Here is a 23671-nt window from a genome sequence, read left to right as displayed (position 1 = left end):
AAATATGTTTGTAACAAAAAACTGCTAAGCCAAAGGAAAACATGATAGTTGTAATCAGTAATGAGCTCTGACAATTTAAAAATAAAAATCACTAATACCTCAACAGGAAAATGGCAAATGTCATAAGTGAGTAAGTCACAGAAGAAATGCAAATAGGCATTAAACATGTAAAAATTTTCAGGTTTATTAACAATCAAAAAATACAAATTAAGATAATGAAATCCTATTTCAGATTGGCAAAGGTATTTTTCTAAAAAAAAGGATGATATTCAGTGCTGCTACGGATGGGTTAGAATGTACAGTGTCCGGCATCGCTGGTGATAATGTGAGCTATTACGCTTCTAGAGGGTAGTTTGATACCAGGTCTTTCAAAATTTTTATATCTTCTGACTTGGAAATTCTACTGCTAGAAAATGAACCTAATAAAGTTAGCACATGTGGACCAGATTTATGTACAAAAAATGTTAACTGTTTATTATTCATAATAGCGTAAAATTAGGGAAGAAAGTGCTTGAATGTTAAATACTAGGAAATAAATTATATCAGTGTAGGTACTTCCATACAATGGACTCATACAAATATTAACATCATATGTTCATGAACATTTAATTACACTGGAAAATGCTTTCAGCATATTGGAACATATATATAGTATGACCTAAATTTTGATAAGATTTGGAAATTATACACCACTTACATTTTCTCCTTTATACTTTTTCTGTCCACGGTTGAATTTCTTTCAAGAATGAGCACATATTCATCAGCAATTAAATAAGCATTATTCAAAAAATAAATATTTTTTCTCAAGAAACAAAGGCGCTCCCTTTGAGGGACTTGAGCCTATTTGTCTAATTGAAGGAAAAAAAATCCTGTTTCTTTAAATTCAAGCTTTGTGTTGGGCCGCCCCTGGGAGGTTGGGCTGAATTTTCCCCATTAAGCAGTTTCCTAAGGAGAAACCACCTGATCAAGCACTCACTGCACCAATTTCTTCAGATTTTTAATTTCAAAACATTTCACTTGGCAAAGGGAGAGCAGGGAGCCCTGTCAGTGACTGCTGGTATTTGGCAATGACAGTGGAAACACAGGAAGGAGCGGAGCTTCAGAGCAAGCCAGCACACTTTAATCAGCTTCGAGTCGTGGAAGAGCCAAGATTTACAAGGGCCTCCCACCCCTAGGTATAGACAAAGTGACATCCAGTGTAGCTGCAAAGTTTTATGGCCATGTTATCACTCAGGGAACAGAGACACAAATGCAGAGGGATTGGAAGGAGAGAACATAATGTTTTCACACACTAAGCTTAATTTCAATATTGTTTCATGCTCCTGGGGCGTCCTGACTAATGACTGTAAAACTCCATTGTTTCAAAAATCAGTAGTTCCCAAGGAAAACTGCACATTTGATGACTCAGGTGTCAGGGGATGGTATACTGGTGGCCTCACCCACACCAGGGCATGCTTAAGTTGGCCCCAATTTTGGGGAAAAGATCTGCAGAAAATGTCAAATGATGAAAGAAAACTTTTGTTTGTTTGTTTTGCACTTGGCACCAACTGAATTTTAAAAAAGGAAAGAAAAAGAAAGAAAAGCATAATGCCAAGAATATTCTAACGAGTCATGCCTATAATTTCACAGTCGCTCTAGGGTACTTTTAACTTACGTGACCAGTGTGTGTGTGATCGGCTGGGGGACACATGCAGCTTTTGAACTTGACAGCATTGCACAGCTAATGTTTCCATAACCACCCCCCCTATTTGTGAACAATTTCTTCTTGTATTATATATTGTATCTACAGCTGCGCTATGTTCAGTGGCCATAAAACCATCCATTTGTGTAATCTCGGGGCAAAAAACATCACAAAGAGAAGCAATGGGACTGGGAAAATGATCCATCTTCATTTATGCATTTAAAATTTTTCTCACTGTGATAGCCTGGTGAGGTGGATATCTTCTTGTGAAAACCACAGAGAGCCAGCTGCCTCTTCCTAGTCCAACAAACATCAGTAGAGACAATAACATTAAGGATTCATAATCCCACATAGAAGTACACCACATTATCCTAACTAAATTTTCTCCTTTTGCATCCCCAAGACTTATTAATACACGGGATAAAAAGCTATGGGAGCTCTCGCTTGCACAGTGTGTATGATGGATATCATATTCCAGCTGTTCAGTTTGGAAGCCCTTGTCCCAGATTCATCAAGTTCTAGTGGAAATAAACAGAATGTGTGTATCTGATTCTCACAGTTCATCTGAGCACGCGCTCTTCATTTCTCCTCTCTTACATGCCAAAAATACTACCTGAATCACAAATGTTCTCCATTTTTCTCTTTGCAGTTTTATCTCAGCCGAGTCGGGGTTTTGCCACCAGACTATGATAAATACGTCCAACATTTGAAGCCCTTTCCTGGGGAAGATACAGCGATTTTAGCCACATTATTATGCCGTCTCCTTGGCTCTTCCTTCTCCATTACAAGGCCTCTACACACATTGTCTTCAGGACTAGGGGCTTCTCCCTGTCAGCTCTCAACCCTCTCTTGACATTTTCTCCCTGGACTTTAACTACTATCTACCTGTTGATGACTTTCAAATAATTGTTGCTCTTCCAGACTTCTCCTTTGAGCTGCAGACTTTGTATCCAACTGACTATTTGACGTCTGCATATGTACATCCATTAGGCATCTCAAATTTAACATGGCTGAGATCAAACCATTGATTTCTAGGCTCCCCTGCTCCTTTGTTATTTGGGTTTTCACCATCACCACAGTAAATGCCTCTGAACCATTCCCTAATTACACAGATTTAGTATCTGGGTGTGGACTTTCATTTCTTTCTTTCTTTCCTTCCTTTTATTTTATTTTTTTTTTACATTCTCGAAGAATTTTTAATACCACGACACAACAGAGCCATTCTCTCTCCTTCAAGAAAAACTACCTTCTTTTAAGGATATTTTCACAGAGGTCAATTCAGCTATTAACTTTTCAGTTACAAATATGTTGTGTTAAATAAATATGGCAACAGTAATACTAATGCTACTAATAGTATAAATTTAAATGCACGGAATTATTCAGTTCCAATTCAAAAAACACAAACAAATAGACAAATTATAACACCAGGTGCACCGCCAGTACACAGAAGAACAGGTAAGTTTTCAGTTCGTCTAGGGCTAGAGGCTCCAGATTGCCCTGGCAGCAAGTTTTTTGTGCCTGAGTTATTCTGTCATGCACATTGAGTTATCTATAGTGGAGTTCTGTGATTAGATTTCCATGTGGAGTCCTTCATTCAAGATGTAAAGTTTTATGTCTCCTGATGTCACTGAGAGACATTTTACAGTAGAAGAGTGCAAGACATTTTTGTGACTACTCTTAAAATAAGGAGGTTGGCTGTACCATCTAGTTCTTTCCAACGCTAATGCTGTAGCCCATCTTCTATACCTAACGTGCTGGATTAATTCTCTTAGTTTTTCCTTTCAAGAGGATGTTTTATTTAACCTTCATTCCTGAAGGATATTTTAATTGGATACAGAATTCTGACTTGACAGTTTTTTTCCCCAGCACCTTAAAGGTATTCTTTCACTGCAGTCTGACCTACGTTGTTTCTGATCAGCAATCCCCTGCGTGCAGTGTGTCGCTTTTCTCTGGATGCTTTCAGGATTTGCCTCTGTCTTTGATTCTTAGCAATTTCGTTCTGTTTCAGGGTGTGGTTTATTTTGAGCTTGTCTTGATTAGAATTTGCTGAGCTTCTTGGATCTTAAATGTTTGTTGTTTATCAAACTGGGGACTTTTTCACCATTATTTCTTCATTATTGTTTTGTTTTTTGGCACCAATCTCTATTCTCCTGGGATTTCACACACAACTGTTAACTCTTTTGCCAGGTAATCAGCACTGCACATAAAGCTTCTGATAGCCAACTTCTATGTAACAACAGTTCAGATTTCTTTTTGCATTACTTAGTCATATGGCCTGTGCTTTGGGGTAACTCTATGATTGATCCTTTGAGAGGTTTTATCAAATATCTAACAACCGCAGAGACTCCTTGATAAACATTACATATATAATTCTTAATTTTACAAATAATAAATACAAAGAACGGGAATATACAGGCTTCCCATTTCTGTAGCGACTTTTATGAAAGGAAGTTGATACACTTAAAGTCTTATTCCCACATGTGAATTTTAATATTCTGATCTTTAACATCAAATAAACCCTGAGGTTTTGGTTCTTGATTTTTTTTTTTTTAACTGCAGCCTGGTGGTCTGTCTGGGATCAACTTTATGTGTGAGGAAAAAATAAAATTTTATTTGCTGTTTGCAGACTAAATAATTCTTTTAAAGAAGAAAGTCTATTGATGTTGGAAGCAACATGATGCCTCTTGGGGTGATGGGTGACCTGGCTGAAAGCACCTTCTGCTTTCTCATCTTTCTTCGCATTCTTTTAATTAAGAATTAAGATTAAAGGTTCACTATCAGGCACATTTCCTAGTCTTGGTAAAATAAGATTATTTTAAGAAATCCGACAGGCTCAAGATGTCATGTTAAATATGAGAGCCTCCTCTCTCATATTTCCTCCTTCAGGTAGCATGTTAAAATCTTTGTTCCTTCACACTGTTCCCTCACTATGACCCAGCAGCATGGTCACCCTACCTCTGTCTGCTTCCTGATAATATAAATATGTATTTCCCCCTGTAGGAATGCCGTAATTACTTGGATGGTATTGTTGTATCACTGAGCTTGTCATGGGAGAATTCTGTTCCCAGAAAGACAAGACCTGAATTTCTCCCTGAATTCCGATAATGCCTCCTGTCAGTCACCAGAGATTTGCAAGTCGCCTTGTGGGGGAGGGTGTGTCTCTCGGACCAGAAAATGAACTCCATAAAGATCTTGTTTTTGCTACCATCAGGGACCCCCCCCCCCGGAGATCATTTCCAATCTTATTGGTTGTAAAGAGTTTCCTTTGTTTAGCAGCAAACTGGGAGTTAAAGAGCAAGGAAGGAGGAAGTTCCTAAAATTTTATAAGGGCTCTTTGGAGTAAAGGTGTGGTAGCTGTGTCGCCCAAGTGACATTTAACAGGGCAGGGTCTTCCCACTGAGCAAATTAGCCACGGCAGGATCAGAAACTGGCTTGCAAGCTTGAATTTTTTTCCATTTTCATCTTGCTTCCCTGCTAAGTGTTTGACGAATTCCTTTGCAAGCTGAGGGCTAATGGCGCTATGGTGAAATGCCCAAGGAAGGAGCGTTTCCCCACACTTCTGTTAGAATGCGAAAGCGAGAGGAAGGCGTCTGCTTCTCAGCTGAGATCACAGGGGTGATTCAGGGGAGAAGCCCAAAAGGAGATGACGTTAAGGTGGACCCTTCTGGCATCACTTGACTGAACCACAATCCATACATGGCGATTACCTTTTCAATAGTAAAGCCTTTTTAAAGGGCTTTTTTTCCTGTGATTTTTTTAAAACAATCTTTTAAAAAATTTTATTTGCTTTTATTAAAGTACAGTTGATTTACCATGTTGTGTTAGTTTCTGGTGAAAGTGTAGTGATTTTGTTACACATATATATTCTTTTTCCTTATAGGTTATTACAAGATATTGAATGTTGTTCCCTGAGCTATACAGAAGGACCTTGCTGTTCATCTGTGTTACATATAGCAGTTCGTGTCTGCTAACCCCAAGCTCCTAATTTATCCTTTCCCCTTTGGAAACCAGAACTTTGTTTTCTATGTCTATGAGATCTCTTTCTATTTCGTAGATAAGTTCATTGGTATATTGTTTTAGAGTTCACATATAAGTGATATCGTACGATATTTTTTCTGTGATTTTTAAGAAGGAAACAAGTTCTCTCATGCCATCCCTACCTGACGTGGTCCCTGAAGCTTCAGCTCCCACAGAACGGATTCATTATTGCATTAATAACTGCCTCAGATTGTTTTCTACTTTTTAAAAGGATGATTCTAAATAGAACTGTACCCATTCTAAATAGAACTGTATGCTCTTTGAAGTTAGCAGTGTGAGTTAAAATTCACTATATTTTTACAAAAATTATAACATACTCTGGAGCATGAGATACATATTCAATACTTTCAAAATGTAGATTGCAACCTAGACTTTAAAATTATGTTTAATATTTAACAGTGCAAGTTGTATCATATTCAACAAACTAGAAACCTCTGTCCCCAATTCTTTTGTGAAATATAATGTCATATTATATATTATTATTATGAAATTCAAATCGCCGTGGAGGAAACAGAGAGAACAGGAGACCCAAGTTTCAGTCCCGGCTTTGCCTCTGACTAGAAGCACTGCCCAAGTCTGGGAGTCTCTCTTAAGTCTCTGTATAATCATTAAATAGGGAAATAAAAACTTTTGCTTAAAGTTATAGCAATTCATTAAAATGATAAACGTGAAAGCCGCTCACAGTGGCAGTAGGATTAGCAGTGTTGTGTTAATCACCCCAGGATCTAGACAAGCACTGTTGCCGATTTAGCTGGAGAAGGTGTTCTTTAATAGGAGGGTACAAAGCCTTCCAAGTTAAGTACTGAACTTTGTAAAAGGAAGTAATACAATACTGCTTAGATGTATCTTATAAACTGGAATATTCATAGTTACAGTCATTTACATCAAATGACTGAAAGAAGATATTCAAGAGGATCCCCAATTACAAATTATAAAAGTCAAGTAGTTTTTCTCCTTCCTTTAAGATAATATTGCCATTCGATGAAAGAAAATGGATCAGTGATTTAGTGATAAATAAGCAAGAAAGCTAAGGATAAACACACACCCACGTAACAAAGAAGAACAAATCTGACTCCATATTAGATCTGTTCCTTTAGCCCTAACCCTGGGCTCAGTTTCCTGTGCTGAGTCATGCTGATTCTGCACTTTTAGCAAAAGAATGTTGCCTAGAGCCTGAAAAATACAAGATAACCCATTCTCAAGGCTCTGACCTTTAAGGGTATAACCCTTTCCCATTCAGACAGAGATTTAAAACTTGCAGAACAGAGAGCAGCATGTGTCTTGAGGGAGGGTTACAGAAACACCATGACCTGACCTACGCGGACAGCTGCGAGAACCAAGGACATCGACACCAAAAAGCTGCAACAACCAGCACACCCCTTCCCTTTTTTAGAATAAAAAGAGCCTGAATTCTGACTTGGGGAAGATGGTTCTCAAGCACATTAATCCTCCATCTTCTCAGCCTGCTTGCTTTCCAAATAAACTTGTTAGTCCTTGCCTCAACACCTCATCTCCCAATTTATTGGCCTGCAGTGAGCAGAATGAGTTTGGACTGGACCACACACACACACTAGCTCTAAACTGTGACTGGAGATGTCCTTGCTCCTGTATTGCATCAATTCTATTCAACCTACTATGTCAGGTCTTCGGCCTCTTGCTCAGAGTTCCCTAGTGTGCAGACTTGCCTGCCATGAAGCGTCCTTTCTTAAGCTGAAACTGAATCTTGAAAACAGTGTTAGTGTGTTTAAAGTCCGGCCGATTCACACGCAGAAGTGCTAGTGTGCTTTTCAACACCATAGCTTCCGAACATCCAAGCAACTGAAATCGTCACTGTTCTTTTGCTTAACCTACACACTGCTTCAAACACTGCCGTTTATAAAGCAGTAATGAAAATAACAAGTCTATAAACTTGTGCTTAACGGCAGGGGTTTTGCACTTCCAGGTCTTCAGACCTGTATTTATGCAGTGATTTATATTGAGGGGAATTAAGGAAACAGGATAAAAAGGGGGAGAAGAGGAGGGAACACTCCAAGGGGCCCTGTATGTGTGTGTTATGTGTCGTCATGGAAAAGAAACAGCAGGAGGAATGAGAAAAATCAGGGAAAAGAAACTCAGAGACCTTTGGCCAGGAAACCCCTTGGCTGTGGCAAAACAAAAACAAACAAAACACAACACAACACAACACAACCCCTCCCCCTACAAAAAACATGTGATGTCTGTAAATACACTGAAAACCCTAGAGCCATGTGGGGCGAGAGAAGCCACTTAAGCAACAGCCGCTGCAGTTACTTTTACATACATGGCAGGGAATCAGCGCTGTCTGCCTTTTGGAAGTGGGCGACGGTGCATATTTTGAATCTGCAAGCAGTTTTGATCTAAGGTACACATTTTAGGTGGTGTCCAAGGGAGACGGGTTAAATGGAGGTTATTGGGAAGGGAACGGCAATACCACTGCATTAAACGATCTTCTTTATTTAAAGGTAAAGGGGCTAAAAACTGATGCACTGGGTGATTTCATGTATCTTCACAGTTATTTTGTTCCTGGACCTTGAAGCCACCGCACTAGCTTTTTATGCTCCATGTTTTCTTCACCGACACAAGGACGCAAGAGTGTCCTAAAAGAGAGGCCAAGGAAGAAAGTATCTCAAATCTACTGTCCAGATCCCAAGTCCATCCTGTGAGCGGCCTTACCTTCCAACGTCTTACTTATTGGAATAATGTTAAGATGTCTTCCTTGTCCAGACAGTGACGCCGACGTCAACAGCGAAGGCAAGTAACTGCTTCGCGTGGCTTTCCTGCTGTGCACAGAATTGGCCACTCTTTCAGTATTGCCTCTCAGTCTTCTCATTTAAGTTCCTTGGGAGCAAAATAGCAAGCTTTTAGTCTACTTTCTGAGGACTCCTTGTTTCGGGAAGATGCCTTTATTGTTGTCATTATCTACCTAAATATGTTGAGACACATAAAGTATTCATGTGACTTTGAAATCTTCCTCCATTAAGTTTACAGGATTCAGGTAAAAAGCTGGTATTCTGGTCCTTGAGTGGTTTTCCATGATCTGGAAAAGTCTTCCTACCTGTGGGACCTCATCAAGGTCTTCCGAGTGCTTCTCTACTGGCTCTTACCACGGGAGCAGGCCCTGCTCACCATCAGTGCTCGGGGAGCAACACTGCAATTCCAAGTTGGCTAGAATGAAAAACTGAAAACCCCGCTCCGTAATGCTTGACGCTTGATGTCTTGGCAAATCAGCTGTGATTCCCAGGTTGAGCATCTTGCAGAGGTCATTATTCAGGAGGTTTTCATTCGTTCCCTGAAACATTCTGATACTTGAAAAGATCTTGCCTGGCAAAATGTCCCAGATTTCAGCCCTGGATGTGACATTTATTATGATGGGCAAGTCATTTCTCTGAGTCTCACTAATTTCCCTCCCCTGTGAAATTGTCTGACCCAATCCCTCAAGGTTTCTCTAAGAAAGACATAAAATAATACTAACAGCAATAAAGACCCTAATGTGTGCCATTACAATGTGAGGCACTATTATTCTTTCCAATGTTTTAAGTGAAAATCTACAAATTGCTTACAGTTCCATGGGGATATTCAAATAACTGTTAGATCATAGAAGTAAAATCTTTGGGGTTAAAAATAATAACAAAAGAGCCAAGGAAAAGGCATACCCTTCTCTGGAACAGTTTTGTTTTCTTATGATCATCCTTCCACATTCTGACTTGTTAAACAATGTTCCCATCCACACATTTGTATAATGCTCTTGCAGTATAAGGTAATTCTTCATCAAAAGCAAGGCAGATATAAACACTTCCTTCCACTCGAATTACCTAACAGCATAACTCTCTGTGCTTCACTATTCCACTGGGAAGCAATTATAAATTTAGTTGGGGCCAGGGAACACTTTATCAAAAACAACATAAAAGAATTACATGAAGAAATATTTGTTGAGTGTTTCTGTGTTTGTTAAACATCTGAAAATCATATTTATGCCTTTTGGGAAATATCTATTAATGAAAAAGTAATTTGTCTGTTTATACAATATAGACTATCATTTGTTAAGCCAATAAATTTATAATGATTAGGCTGAAGGTAAAAATCCTAAACACAAAGTCCTCTTCCACCGTTATATTGCACATTCAGAAATGTCAGGATTGGCGAAGTCTAGAAGTTGGAAGACACAATTAATAAAAATGCTTCGATTCAATTGCTTAGCTTCCCCCATCATGTTTCCTCATTACATTCCTCTTAAAAAAATTTACTAGTGGCAATTTTCCTAAATATTGAAAATGGGAAATACTAGTGGCTGACAAGACCACTTCAAAGAATGTGTTGGCATTACCATCATCACCACAGTAGAGAGGCTTACACGGTCCTTCTGCGTGAGGGATACGCGTCATATTTTTTGGCTTCTGCCCAACAATAAGAAAGTGGTTATGCATAGAGTTTTTCAAAGAATGAAGAAAGGAAGGAAGAAACAGAGGAGGGGCGGAATGAAGAAAAGAAAGGAGGAAGGAAGGAAGGAAGGAAGGAAGGAAGGAAGGAAGGAAGGAAGGAAGGAAGGAAGGGACTACCACGGCCTAAACTATTGGGTGACTTGGTTCAGCCATAAAATTTCCATTTAGTGCTAAAACCCAAAACTTTCCTCTAATATTTATTCATGCAGAGAGGAGGTAATGCCTTCTCTGTGAATTCAATACATCAGATAGACACTAGCCTGGGATTTTGGGACCCCTACACCAAAACAAAACAACAAACCCAAGAAACATGCTGTTGATCTGTTCCTCCCCTGGACAACTAAATGTCACAGATGATTTGTAGAGCTTAGATTTGATACGAATTTTTCCTGGTGAATAGTAGGCAGATGGGTTAAACTGTGTGGTAAATCAGGATACATGATGTAGCGAACGCAGCATGTCCTGCCAGCAAGAATCAGAAATACTCCGCACTGCGAACAGGACGGAAACTCTGAATGTTCACTCCTGCTTGTGCCAGCCGCTTCGGGACAGACTGGCCTTCAGTGTTTGCCTAATAGACACAACTGATCTTGAAAAAATTGAGAAAAGGCAAACAGAAATTCAGCATTTGCTTTTGAACACTTGAAAAAAACATCTTGAGGGCAATAACTACATTAGTTTATGACAACGAAGCTCTTTATGCGTCGTGGCAAAAATTTCAGTAAAGTGCACTGTTCCTTCATGACTATTCCTGGCCTCTGGTGAAATGGTTTGTTTATCCATGTAAGTGTTGCAGAAAACAGCACCTCCCTTCCAGGTATGGTGATTAAGAAGATGATATTAAACTGTTAATTGGATCAATCTCCACCGTTGCATCCACATAATTAATGTTTGTTACAAGACTAAAACGATCTGACATTCTTCTAGGAAGAGAAAAAAGTTCCAACAAAATTTTGATATTTTAAGTGAAAACTGTAGTAGGTATTTCCTATGACCCTGAAGCTATGGAAGTAAAAATGAGCCCCAGAAGGCACTGTTATCAGAACAGAATCAATTCTCTGTCTGCCCTGGTGATCTCTAGAATTATTCCCTCTTACATGATTGCATGGTCTGCAACACTAGACTATCAAAAGTACTAGCATGAGGCTCAAAACAGAAAACAGCTTACACTATTACTAATATTTTTTGTTTCCTTGGCATTTATTATTGAACCTTGGGGTTACAGTCTTTTAGGCTATGTTTCTCTAAAACCCCTTAAAAAAAATCGTAGGAGGGTAGAAAGACAACTTGGAGTCTTCAGGTCTTAGAAAAAGAGAATATAGATTATGTGTATATATACAGTTGTTCATCAATTCTGAGTATCCAAATATCCCCTGTAGTAGTCTGACCGTCTTAAAAGATGTGAGGGAGCAGCAATATGTATTTTTGTCTCCACAGAGTCCACCTGCTGACTCATGGGAATTTGTAGGAGAGGTGAGTCTTCTCTGTTTACCAAGCCTTGGCGCTCCAGCTGGCCAAGAGAAGGACCAGAGGAAGATGAGGGAGGGATCAGGGCTCTAACAGGCATGTTCAGTTCAAGTCAACGTTACTTGAATGTTTAACGTGTGAGGGTTCCTATCCCAGCACTGGGACAGAAGCGGATATCCTGAAGAAACTGGACAACCTAAGGAACGTTCAATTAGGAAGGAAAGAAATGACATTTAGGGAAAAACATAAAATATGATCAGAATATGATCAACATAAAGCTTTTACTGGTCTGAATACATGGAGACGGTGAAACTGATTTCTGTTGGCTTGGTCGGGCAGATTCTGGAAAGCTTCCTAGAGGAGCTGATATCCAGTTTGCCCTTGAGATGCATGGGATTTTGAGGGGGCAAGATTGTGGGGAAGGGGGTTTCATATAAGAAACAGGACTGCAGAGGCCTAGAGATAGAAATGTTAAATGCATATTTCAGAAAAAGGAAATATCCAAGCATTGAAAAGGTTATATTAGGTAGAACTCTCTAGAATCAAACCAGATGTGCTCTGTACACCTTAAGTACCTGGAACATTTTTGCTTAAACTAAAAGCCAAAAAAAAAAAAAAATCCCGGAAATCCTATGAGTTTTATTTTTAGATCAACTTTTTCATTTCCATGATAATATTTGAAGTGATGAAAATATTCTAAAATTAGATTACAGCAATGATTGCAGAACTCTGTAAACATGATAAAAACCACTGAATTGGGCACTTTAAGTGGGTGGACATTATGGTATGTAAATTATATTTTAATGAAGATGTTAAAGTTGATTTTACCCAGTTTAAAGAGGGAAAAATGTTTTAAAATAATGAAATAAGGCTTTCATTACTTAACGCAATGCTTGTCATACTATAGTCTGCTGACCACTATGAAGTTCTTAGCTCTATTTTAAGGGATGCCCAAGAATTCCTCTAAAAGGAGTCTTAGCTTATTTCTAGGATATTCAGGCATAAGATGGCAATTAAGAGATGGAAAGGAGTGTTTCAAAAGTAGGATATACACGTTAAAAGAAATTGTCAACAGGAACAATTTGGTTTGCATGTTAAAAATTCCTCTGGTAATACATGACACAAAGAAGTGGTATGAGTTGAACCAGTGCACATATGGCAGATACCAGTATCTCCATCCCTGATTGGATTGTGGCTGTTTTCCCATGTAGACTGCCCGGAGTTTGAAACCTGCTCCCTCTTCATCAAGGGTAGTTACTTTCCTATACTTAGATTCTCTTGTCTTTCCCTTTAGACTTTGCAGTATCTAAAGCATTCTATAATTTAAAAAAAACCAAAACCTGAAAGTTTAGTTTAAAATTTCATTCTTTGTTTATAAAAAGACGACTTACTGACATATCTCACTTCATCCTAATGACAAAAATAAGCTTATTGCTCACAATTTTCTATGCGACTGAGATAATTAGAAGAGACCTGGAAAGGAATCCCAGCCAAATATGAACAACCAAAGGTTGGAAGACAATCTAGAAGGAGCCAACTTTTGGAGAGGGCAGACTTTATTTATTTGATAAATCATGAAATATTTACCAATAAAACCCAGAAACATAATTTTCATAGCAAGAAATTAAAAGTAATTAAGCTTCTGAAGCAAAGGGACGGATGAGTCATAGATCAAGCTGGTGACAGGTTGTTGAGTGACAATGAGAGCTTTCCCAACAGCTTGCCTGAGAAGAAGCCAAGGGACCAGCCGGGAAACTAGGAACTAAATGTAGATGGCGGTGCGTGTCACTTGGAGCACCGCATTGTGCTGTCGCTGCCAAACGTACAGCAGGAACAGTCACAGCAGCTTAGCTGTGTTTTAGGACCTAATCAAGGCATAAACCACAACTGCTGCTGTTGGCGGTGACAATGGAAACCACACTGCATTTTAATTGGAAAGGAGGAAATGTGGACCAAGAGAAACAACCAACCAAATCTCACTGGAGAAACAAAGTGTGACCGGGTTCTGCCACCAAAGTAAGCAATGTGCATGTCAATGTGCATGTTTCCTCCAATCTTGAAAGATATCCGTCAGGATGGACCAGGAGACGTGCTGTGAATACGCTGGCCTATATGTTCCTACAACACTGATGCTGTCTATGATTTTCTTTCCTCCCTGGATGAAGATACATCATAAGCCCATTATGCAGCAGACAGATTGTCATGGTTCAAACACCTGTTTGTGAGCATAGCATGAACTGCTGGTTTTGTCTGTTTCATATTCTTTCTGCAGAATGGATGTTCCTGAACAGTGTGAAGTGGTGGCTTGTGAAGGATTTTAAATGGTGCATGATGTATTTTCCTTTCAAGGAGGAGTTTTATAGGTGCTTTTTTCTTAATTGTGAAAATAGCATGTATTCAGCATGAAAATTAATAGGAAATGGATAAAAGCACAAAGAAGACCAAAGGAAGTTATGACCATTTTGACACTTTTAACGTATGTCTCTGTAACTTGTGACTTCACTTTAAAGTCTTCCATGGGTCACTTTTGCACCAGTTCATACTGAATTACCGGGAACTGTTCACACAGTACGTGAGATACTAACACAGTATGAGTCCATTTCTTTCCTATTTATCCAGTCGTAGGGCTTCCTATTGGCTACATCTGTCACGTTCCAACCATACTGAACTCTTTCCTGTGCTCCCAAATAGCGTCACATTTTATCCTCTGTTTGAAATGTCCTTTCCTCTCGTGGCCAATTTGTCCTGGAACTACTCTTCACTGTAAACACCGAGCTCAGTCACCTACGTTGTGAGATCGTCAATGGCCCTTTCAAATGGATTCATACTATTTTTGTTTAAGCTACCACAGTACTATCCAGCAAGTAGCTCTATTATTCCACTGTCTTACTGTACTGCTGTTATATTTTCACTTATTTATCTTCCTTATTGGACTACAAGGAAAGAGACACTGTTTCGTCTTTTTCATTTGCACCTAAGAAAAGTGTATACTTCCTAAAAGATGGTCAATTAAAAAGTGATGAATAAGTGAATGGATGGATAAATAAAGTTACTTCATCTGAATCTCAGTTTTCTCATCAGAGCAATAACAACCACGTATGTTTGTTTTGAGAATTAAATGAACCAACGTATAAACTGCTTGACACGGGAACCACAGTAATAGCTATTTATTTGCTCCCTTCATTCCTAAGGAAATATTAATTAAATTCTAAGAATTGTTTTTTAATGCTCTTTGACCTACCAAAATGTGAGTGTTGAGTCAAACAAGTGATTTCTCTGAACAAGTAGTAATGCTATGGTGACATTAATTTATCCAAGCTTTGTGACTGCTAAAAGCCCAAAGAACACCCTATAGAAATTAAATAAGTAAAAGGAACAAAGAGTAATAGGCCTTGATTGTATTTTGATGGTATGTTAGTCTCATTAAAACTATACAAATGCAGGTAATGTTGGACACCTTGTGTTTCTCAAATAACACTATAATGTGAAAAAGTGTTTGACTTTCATTCTTCCTGGTAAAGAACATTATAATTCCAAAGGGGAAAAAAAAAAGGACATTGTTTAATGCTTTACATGAAATTTCATTTCCCACTACATAATTATTAAAAGCTAAGTAGCTTCTGCATTATTAATAAGAATAAATAATAATATGGCAATTAAATAACTATCATTAATGACTTCTTCATTAATATGTTAGTAGTTGGCTGTTTTATCAAGAAGACAAAGAAATTAGAGTAAGATTGTCAGAAAATTCAGTAAATAATAAAACAGAAAGCTGTGTATTGTGTCTCAGTTAATTACAAATATGTCTGATTTTTAGGGGCCACTAAAGAAAAAATTTGCATACTAAGAACAGAAGTAGTTCAAAGCTAATAGGTGCTTTGTGACAAACAAAACTCTCTTATGTCTCTTTGAGTTTAAGTTTGTTTACTCTTCGAAAAACTTGATTTCCTGTGTCTGAGGAAAATAAGCTTATAAAAAAGATGAAAAGACCGCTATATAGCACTCCAGTAAAGGGAGGCTACCAAATTAAGTGTTAATGAATCGAAAACATATGGATTACACTTCACTTCAAATAGAAATGATTTTAGAATCAGGGGGAAAGTACGCAGCAAATTGTAAATAGGTCTTTGTCAATCTTAAAACACAAACATTTGAGGCATCTTCAGAAAGCTCTTCGTTACTACTTTCTTTAATCATTACCTATCATTTTCATTTTATAGAAGAGCTCAATCTCTCCCCGTCCAAATGACCTTTCAAAAGTTTGACAATGCATTGGGTAAGTTATAAACAAACATCCCAGAAGTTCAGAGATAAAGATCAAGGGAGAAATGTGTATCAATTAACCTAAACCACTATGCCATCACAGAACACTTCCCTCTGTTCCTCGTTTACCATGACTTAAAAGACCAAGTCAAAGAGAAATGTCAGCTATCATATACCTTTTTAGAATCATCCTCTTTTAAACACATATATATTTTCAAATGCAGTGAAGATTTCTATTTTCAAATTAGTTAGATCAACATCAATCTGTCTATTGTGCAAGAATTGGAATTTATATGATCTTAGTAGTTCTGATTTCAGTCCACCTGTATACAAAAGCCTTTAAAAGATAACTGTCTTCATGCCTCTGTAAATTGGGAATTTGTTTACTGCAAGAAGAATGTAACCTTGGATATGGAGTTCAGAATATATATTTGGTTACTGAGCAGAAACCTCTTTATTTAAGATATTTTAGGCTGTATTGACTCAAGTCTCTAAGAAACACCCTTTACTTAAAAAAAAAAAAAGAATGTTCTTCAATGCAGCAATGTTTTTAGCACCTAGTCTACTGATTTCTCATCAAAGAACCATTCATTCACCTTCCTACATCGCTGCTCGTATCTCTCACTAAGGATTCTATTCTGGAGCCTAAGATGCTATGCTTGTGGAAGCCTGAATTCAGTGCCTGACACTTAGTGTAAAAAGCCTTTTGGTCAGTTGGAAGTGGGCGCCTCTGCAGGGAAGCCTGACTGTAAAAGTCTACTGAATGGCAGTCGGGGACCAGAAGAGCTGCATGTAGATGGCTTCAGTGCTCACCTTTTGCTCTTCTGCTGTCAGGAATTAAGATGCTCTTTGGCTCTGATTGAATCAGGCCCTGCTTCCCACCTCCTATAATCAATGCAGCCTGTTGGTGCCTGGTACCAACAAGATCCAAGGGTTCTGGTTTGGCAGTCACCACCAAGTCACCTACCATTTTGGATTCAGTATGCTTCCTCATTCCCATTTCCATTCGCTCCCACATGCCACTTCTAATGCCATACTTGGTTAGGTCCAATGTTGCTTGTTACTTAATCCTCACCTACTTTCAAGTCCCCGTCAAGCCTGTAAAACGCTCAAAGCCTTGGACCTGTCCCCCCACTGCAGGTCAGGATGATGAGCATTTGATGACACAGAGCCACAGCCCACAAGTGACTGTGGAATCGAATTGGACAGTTGGAGGATGCCATGGATAATTTAGACCTTTCAGGAATAAACATCTCTTAATGACAGAAAACTGGAGGGTGTATCAGAGTGCATTAAACTGTTTACTCTTTAAGAGGCAAAAGTATCCATTAGAGCTTTAAAATAGGAAATGTATAAAGTTCAGTGCAAAGGCACCCCAAATTCTCCATTGAATGAGTTACTTCTTTTTATTAAAACTTTCAGAGGTTTCCCACTGCCTGTGATAAGTGTATAGTCCTCACTTCTGAGCACGTTTCTAGTCTTCCAGTCAATCTACCTCTCCAGGCCGATCTGTCTCCTCCTTTGCAAACTTCTGCCCTTCGCTCCAGACAAAACAACTTGTTTTCAGTTTTCAGACATGCTTGGTATTTCCTGTCACTATACCTCTACTCATTGTCTCCTTCTGCTCAGAGATATTAATAATAATTGGGTTGATAATATTAAATTCATAGGCTCATTATTTAATAGCAAAGATAGATTATGAATACAGACTTTTGCATGGAAGTCTCTCAAGTGTCTCCACCCCAAGTCTCCATCAACCTGCTTCCATTTTTTTCTGTTTGCTGCCACCTCACAATTTGTGACCCACATCAAAGCTTGCCCCTCACTCCCTAACTGTATTCCCCGAGGAGAGATGAGTAACACTTCCGGGAGAACACGGCAGTCACAGACACCACGACACACGGCCTGCAGTCGGCTGTTGATAACAAGGCTTAGTCTCACCTCTTCATATAATTCATCAGTGAGTGCAGGTTCAGCTTCTCTTCATCATTTCCTTTTATTAAACATTATGAATTGTACATAACCTTCCTGACAGAATTTCATCACGAATGAACTAAAGAACTCAAACAAGTGTTGTGTTCATTACCCAGGTATACAGAAGTAGTGGATGAACGGCGATTCTTATACAGGGATAAGAGAACAGGCTGTGTTTCTGTGTGTGTGTGTGATTCCTGTGCACACACATTTAAACAAGAGATGGGCAGCTCCTTCTCAGAGCATCTTACACACTTCCATTGTGTAGCCACCCGCTAATAAAACTATTCTAACTTAGAGCAACAAAAATATTAATCCTCATTCATTGCATTTGGTAGTTCTCAGATAATACAGACACTTGAGAAACAGGCCTTTCAGCTTTTTTGCTTCCCAGTCACGCTGCATGAATGGATCTCTAAATTTACACTCCATTGTCCTGCGATGTACAACCTTCCTGACTCTCCATCTCTGCCTAACATCCTGCTATTTTTACTAGCTTCAATAGCCCATTTTAAAGTGGTAGTTTTTTTAAGAAAATAATTGCAATGTAAATTAGTCTTCAACAAATAGTAAGGCACATTTTGGAATTAAGTTCCTAAGTATTGAAGCTTTGGTTCCCGATATATTTTAAACCATTATATAAGTTTAACCAGAGCCATTCAATCTATGTACCTAGAAATATCATTTCTTCTGTTGCTAATGAAGGTCCTACGGCACAAATTTATTAAAGGTATACGTTTGCATGGGATAATAATTGGGTCGACAATATTAAATTCATAGGCTCATTATTTAATTGCAAGGGCAGATTATGAATACAGCTTCTAAAATGTATTTTAATGAAAAACACTACATCCTGACCTAATCATATCAACCTTATGCTATCTAATTAAGGATGCAAAAAATCATTAGAGTTGCAAAATATTAGTTCCAGCTCCATCAGGCTGCGAGCTGCCCCTTCATGAATATATATTTTTTTTACTCCATGATAAATAGTTAATGAGGTAAAAATGACAAAATTTGCATGTAGGCAAATTAGTTTAATAGAAGGATGTCTTTTCTGACTACTGAAAGTGACCTTTTCCTTCTCAAAAAAATGGCTAAAATACTTTGGAATTATCATCAGGTTGTCTTTGCACAAATGACAAATTGTATGTATGAACAATATAAAAATTACACAATGCAATAATCCTAAATTCTCATCATGCTCTAAATGTGTTCCATGCTTTAGCATTTATCAATTTAATAAAAGGAAATTAAGCATATTATAAAGTGTCCATTTATGTGGCAATTTTTAAACCAGAGCATAAAATTAGAAGCTTGTGGTTAATAGCTAGCAGTGCGGCAAAGCTCTAGATCAAGCTTGTAACGCACAAGAATTCTAGACTACTTCCTTGAAATACTTGTATATTAAAATCTCTATCCCACTCTTCATTTAGTATTTTAGACTATAGCTGATTGTTCTCAATTCAACTGGTATAATATCTTGAAATTAGTACATCAATTATTCAACAGGGCTACCCTGCTTCCCTACTGAAATAAACTAAGCAAGCAAACATAAAACAGATTAAAAAGAATAACATACAAATATTAGTCATAAGGAAGAAAAAGCCTTTGTGGTACAAACACCAGGTCATGAAGAGACGTGACAAACAAATAAATGTCTATCCATTTAACTTTGGGAGTGTTTCTGTGCGCTTAACAAATGTAACCCCAACAGCAAGAAAACACAGGTGCCCCACAGATTTTCAAACGACCTGCACAGACATCTCTGAGTCTCATCACTGATGGATGCTGAGTCTATCCGTGTTGTGAAAGGGATGACAGCAATTTACCTAGCTGTATTAATTTCTGTTAATGGCCCAACAGAATCTAAGCCAAAATATTTTACTTAAGACACAAGTGCCTTTGATTAAATCGTTTACTTTTGTAACATTTAATCAAATTGTCTTTCCTATGATCGATTTGAATGTGTGCGCACAGTCAGCATTATGGACTCGAACCTTGAATGACACTCTCTTCTTGAGTTCTACACTTGTCAATCATGCTTTAGCTAAGCCATTTTACAAAGAAGGGAATAAATACTAATTTTTAAAAATTAAGGAATTTTGCAATCTCCTTTAATTTTCCTTCTAGCACCTAAGAATTAATTTCCCTCCTCCTTCCCGCTCCCCCTCCTCCTTTCCTTCCTCCTTCTCTCCTCCCCTCCCCCATGTCTGCCTCTCTCTCTCCCTCTCTCTCTTCAGCCTTCCCTAGTGAAAACAAAAATAATAAATGCTAACATAATTCTCTGTTTTCCTCTGTACTCTCTCGTAACAACTCAAATCATTTTGGTACATAACTTTGGATGGCTTCCAAATTCTTAAACATCCATGTTGTGAAACTTAATAGTGAAATAAAATGAACTCTATCTACCCCAGGCACTTTGAAATTATCCTAGAGAGAAAGTGCTCTTTGCTTAATTTTTAGGATCATTTCAAACATTTTGGCCTTTTAAAAATCATGCTGTTAGTCAAGGATTTTTGAAGAAGAAACCAGAATGAATATACAATAAAGTAAAAATTGTTTTACTTCAAGTCAGGGCCAGTGGTCTTGAAGAAAATGTCTACGGTAATTTTAAACTAATGATCAAATTAACAGAATTCAAGACATATTGAGTGTTTTATTAGTAAACCCATGTGGATTTTTTTAAAAGCTGATGTTTAGCTTTCTACCAAGTAGAGAACAGGAAGAGGTAGATTTTATGTTTATTATATGAGCAAACTAAATATGTTCAATAATTCAACGACTCATGCACACATTCTTTTATGCATTGAACAAATAGACGATAAAAAGCGCTATATTGTGAAGCCTCTGTTAGGGATTGACGACACAAAGATTGAGAAGCTACTGGTTTATTCTACAAAAGGATTTTGTCTAAGAAAGGAAGACGCACACACGGACAGGTAATTTTTAGACTGTGTGTTAGATGCTGGGAGGATCCGGTAAAACAGACAGTTTTGACAAAAAGAAGGTAGTCTTCTCTGGCAGGCTCCACAGAGAAAACACTCAAGTTGAGCCTAGAAGAATAATTAGTTTGCAGGTGGTACATGAAGAGTTGGGAGGATGCCCTTCCAAACAGATAAACGTATGGGAATGTGAAATAATATGACCTATTTAGAAAATTACCCATATTTTTATATGGCTTAGTCATATTTGGGTAGGAAGCATTTGGTATGAGGAATGCTGAGAAAGGGTAAGAGGGATGAGGCCACAGGAGATGTCGCTGCAGAGGCAGAGCAGAATCTGATCAGATGGCAAATACCCAATAGTATGAATTTTGGCTTGTGTGCTTCAGGCAGTGGAAAGGCTTTATGACAAGAGAGAATGAATTCCTCGACAGTGTGATGATATGGCAACTGCAGCATGAGACTGAAGGTGGAGAAAGCCATTGGCAAGTCATGCTGCTCTTCAGAAGGTGAGTGTTGAGGTCCTAGACACATGTAGCAGCAAATGGAATAGAGGAACATAGATATTAAGGGAGAAAAAGAAGTCTAGAGAAACTCTGAGTTTTGGGTCTTTGTGATTCAGCATACGTGAAAACAGAGATTATGGAACTGTAAATGCCAGGGTGCTGGATTATATTAGTTTGCGACTCAGAAAGGAATAAACCAAGTAGCGAACCCTGGAAGACGCTAACACAAAAGAGGCCAGTGGAGCCAATGAGGAAGTTTGCAAAGGAGATTTCTACAGAAAGTGGGAAGTTAATTAAGGGGACTAACAAAGGCATCAAAGGAGAAAATCAGAGGTAATATTCCCTTCCTCCTGTTCACTCAGTCACGTTAAAGCCAATAATCTTGTCATGCGTGGAAACACATTCTTTTATATTCTTCACAACCCTTGCTAATTTTACCTAGTATATACACAGCAGGTATCAATACATATTTTTGTAAGCATATAGGAGTGCTAAACTATAAGAACCATCTGGTCACATCTCGTCATTTCAACTAATTTAAAAAAAATCAATATACAATTGAGTTGCAAGATGTGCATAGTGGTGGCAATCAAATACAAGAGTAAATGGCTTCAAGACAGTGTGAGAAAATTTAACCACTTGCTTATGTGCTAACAGATGGGTTTCTTCTGTGCAGTGAAAACACAAATCTACTTCAGACCAACTCACCTTCCTTCTCTCACCATTGATTCCCCTCCATTGCTCGGCTCTCTTCACTATGTAACTTAGCTCCCGATTGGAAATCTCCAAATCATATGGTATAAAAAACTTGGTTTCGTCACTGTGGATGCGCTGAAATGCATCTAATATCCAAGAACCACTGTGCAATCTAAAAACAAAATCATCTGTTATCTGGTTTTCCCCTAAATAATGTTTACTTTTTTCCAAAAATGTAGATAATTTGTTCCTTTTATAAATTTCTATTTATTTAATTCACTATTCCCCTTTCTTTTTCAGAAATTATTTTACTAAGATTCCATAAATGATTTAATAATTTTCTCTGATAAATATAATCCAACAACAACAGTCTGGGATTTTTGTATTTATCTCCAGTAAGTCTGCTGTGTCCGATTCTAAGCTACTGACTGTTGAAAAATGAGAATTATTTAGCCATTAATTTGTATCTGAATATCCAAATTTGTTCAAATGTGAGGGATTTGTCAAAGGAATTTAAGTTTGCGTTTATTTGTCCTCAGTGAGTTGGTTTTAGTGCCCTATGGTCGTGGACACCCCATTGGACCAGCTCAGCCAGCACAGAGGTTTGCTTGATTGGTTGTTTTGCAGCGTGAGTAATAAGTGGACCAATTTGGCGAAGCACCTAACCTGATGAACTGCTCATTTAATCTTTTCACACTTTTCAAAACAGCTCCAAATATTAATTTAGAAAAGCACCACTCTTCTTGTGATCCTAGAAAAGTGACAACAAAGTACCTTTTGAGAAACATTACTACTTCATTAGTAATATTTAGATGAGAATTATAAACAGTAATTAGGCCAATGCTTAAAAAGCTTTTTTCCATTAATTACCTCGAAGTTCAGAGACAAGAAGATATGGATTCTGTTCCTAATGTATCAGTGTATTTGTTTCGATGTTTGCTTTTTGTAAAAGTTTGGGTAAAATTAAAACTCTGGGGAAACATCATAATTATCGTGTGACTTCGTGTACACTTGGCTCAACAGGTACCTGAAGCTAGTTTAAGAAGGACAGAATCGTGCCACCAGTAGTCTTGTCTGTAGTCCCGATGGAGAACCCCAGTGCCTCAATGTCAAAAAACCAGCCCTTTGAGAGGTTAAGTTTTTACAAAATGTCCAAAATATAAAATTGGACTACCAGGATAGTTAAGGATCACATGGAAATGCTTCTCTGCACAAAGCAGAGAATTGTAAGTATTTTATTTCAATGATCAGGATAATTAATTATCGTTTGCTTTAAATAGGCTGGATAATAAAATTCAAATTTATTGCTTTCTTGGTTTTTTTTTCCAAGTTATATTTTTTTGAACAAGACTTTGGGACGGGGTGGGCAATGAGGTTTATTTATTTATTTTTCTTAATGGAGGTACTGGGGGTTGAACCCAGGACCTCATGCAAGTTAAGCATACACTCTACCACTGAGCTGTATCCTCCCCCTGCTTTCCTGTTACAATGGCAGTCGGTTCCACATTCATTATGTTATCTAGCCTTACCTTAATCATATCATTTACATATTAACATATTATAATAAAAAAGTGTTCATCTTAACTGTTTATAAGTAACAGACAGAGAATTTAAACTCAGAGCAAATTCCAAAGTTTACTT

At 38.0% G+C, this 23671-nt stretch overlaps 1 protein-coding gene and 1 long non-coding RNA gene across 7 annotated transcripts in view; one reads left to right on the top strand and one right to left on the bottom strand.

Annotated features, from left to right (window-relative positions):
• The window catches only part of LOC107033041 (uncharacterized), a 283934-nt gene extending 281225 nt beyond the window's left edge, over positions 1–2709 (top strand). For all 4 annotated transcript variants that reach the window (XR_012062417.1, XR_012062416.1, XR_012062415.1 and 1 more), the window contains one exon: positions 2331–2709. This is a non-coding gene — a long non-coding RNA (uncharacterized lncRNA). The remainder of the gene's footprint in view (positions 1–2330) is intronic.
• Positions 1–23671, bottom strand: part of LOC102544289 (uncharacterized) — a 245217-nt gene that overhangs the window by 36932 nt on the left and 184614 nt on the right. For all 3 annotated transcript variants that reach the window (XM_072945696.1, XM_072945698.1, XM_072945697.1), the window contains one exon: positions 22043–22202. In XM_072945696.1, the coding sequence (XP_072801797.1) occupies positions 22043–22202 (160 nt within the window). The remainder of the gene's footprint in view (positions 1–22042; positions 22203–23671) is intronic.

This window comes from Vicugna pacos, chromosome 20 (assembly GCF_048564905.1).
Source record: "Vicugna pacos chromosome 20, VicPac4, whole genome shotgun sequence".
NCBI lineage: Eukaryota > Metazoa > Chordata > Mammalia > Artiodactyla > Camelidae > Vicugna > Vicugna pacos.
This window is presented reverse-complemented; position numbering and strand designations above follow the sequence as displayed.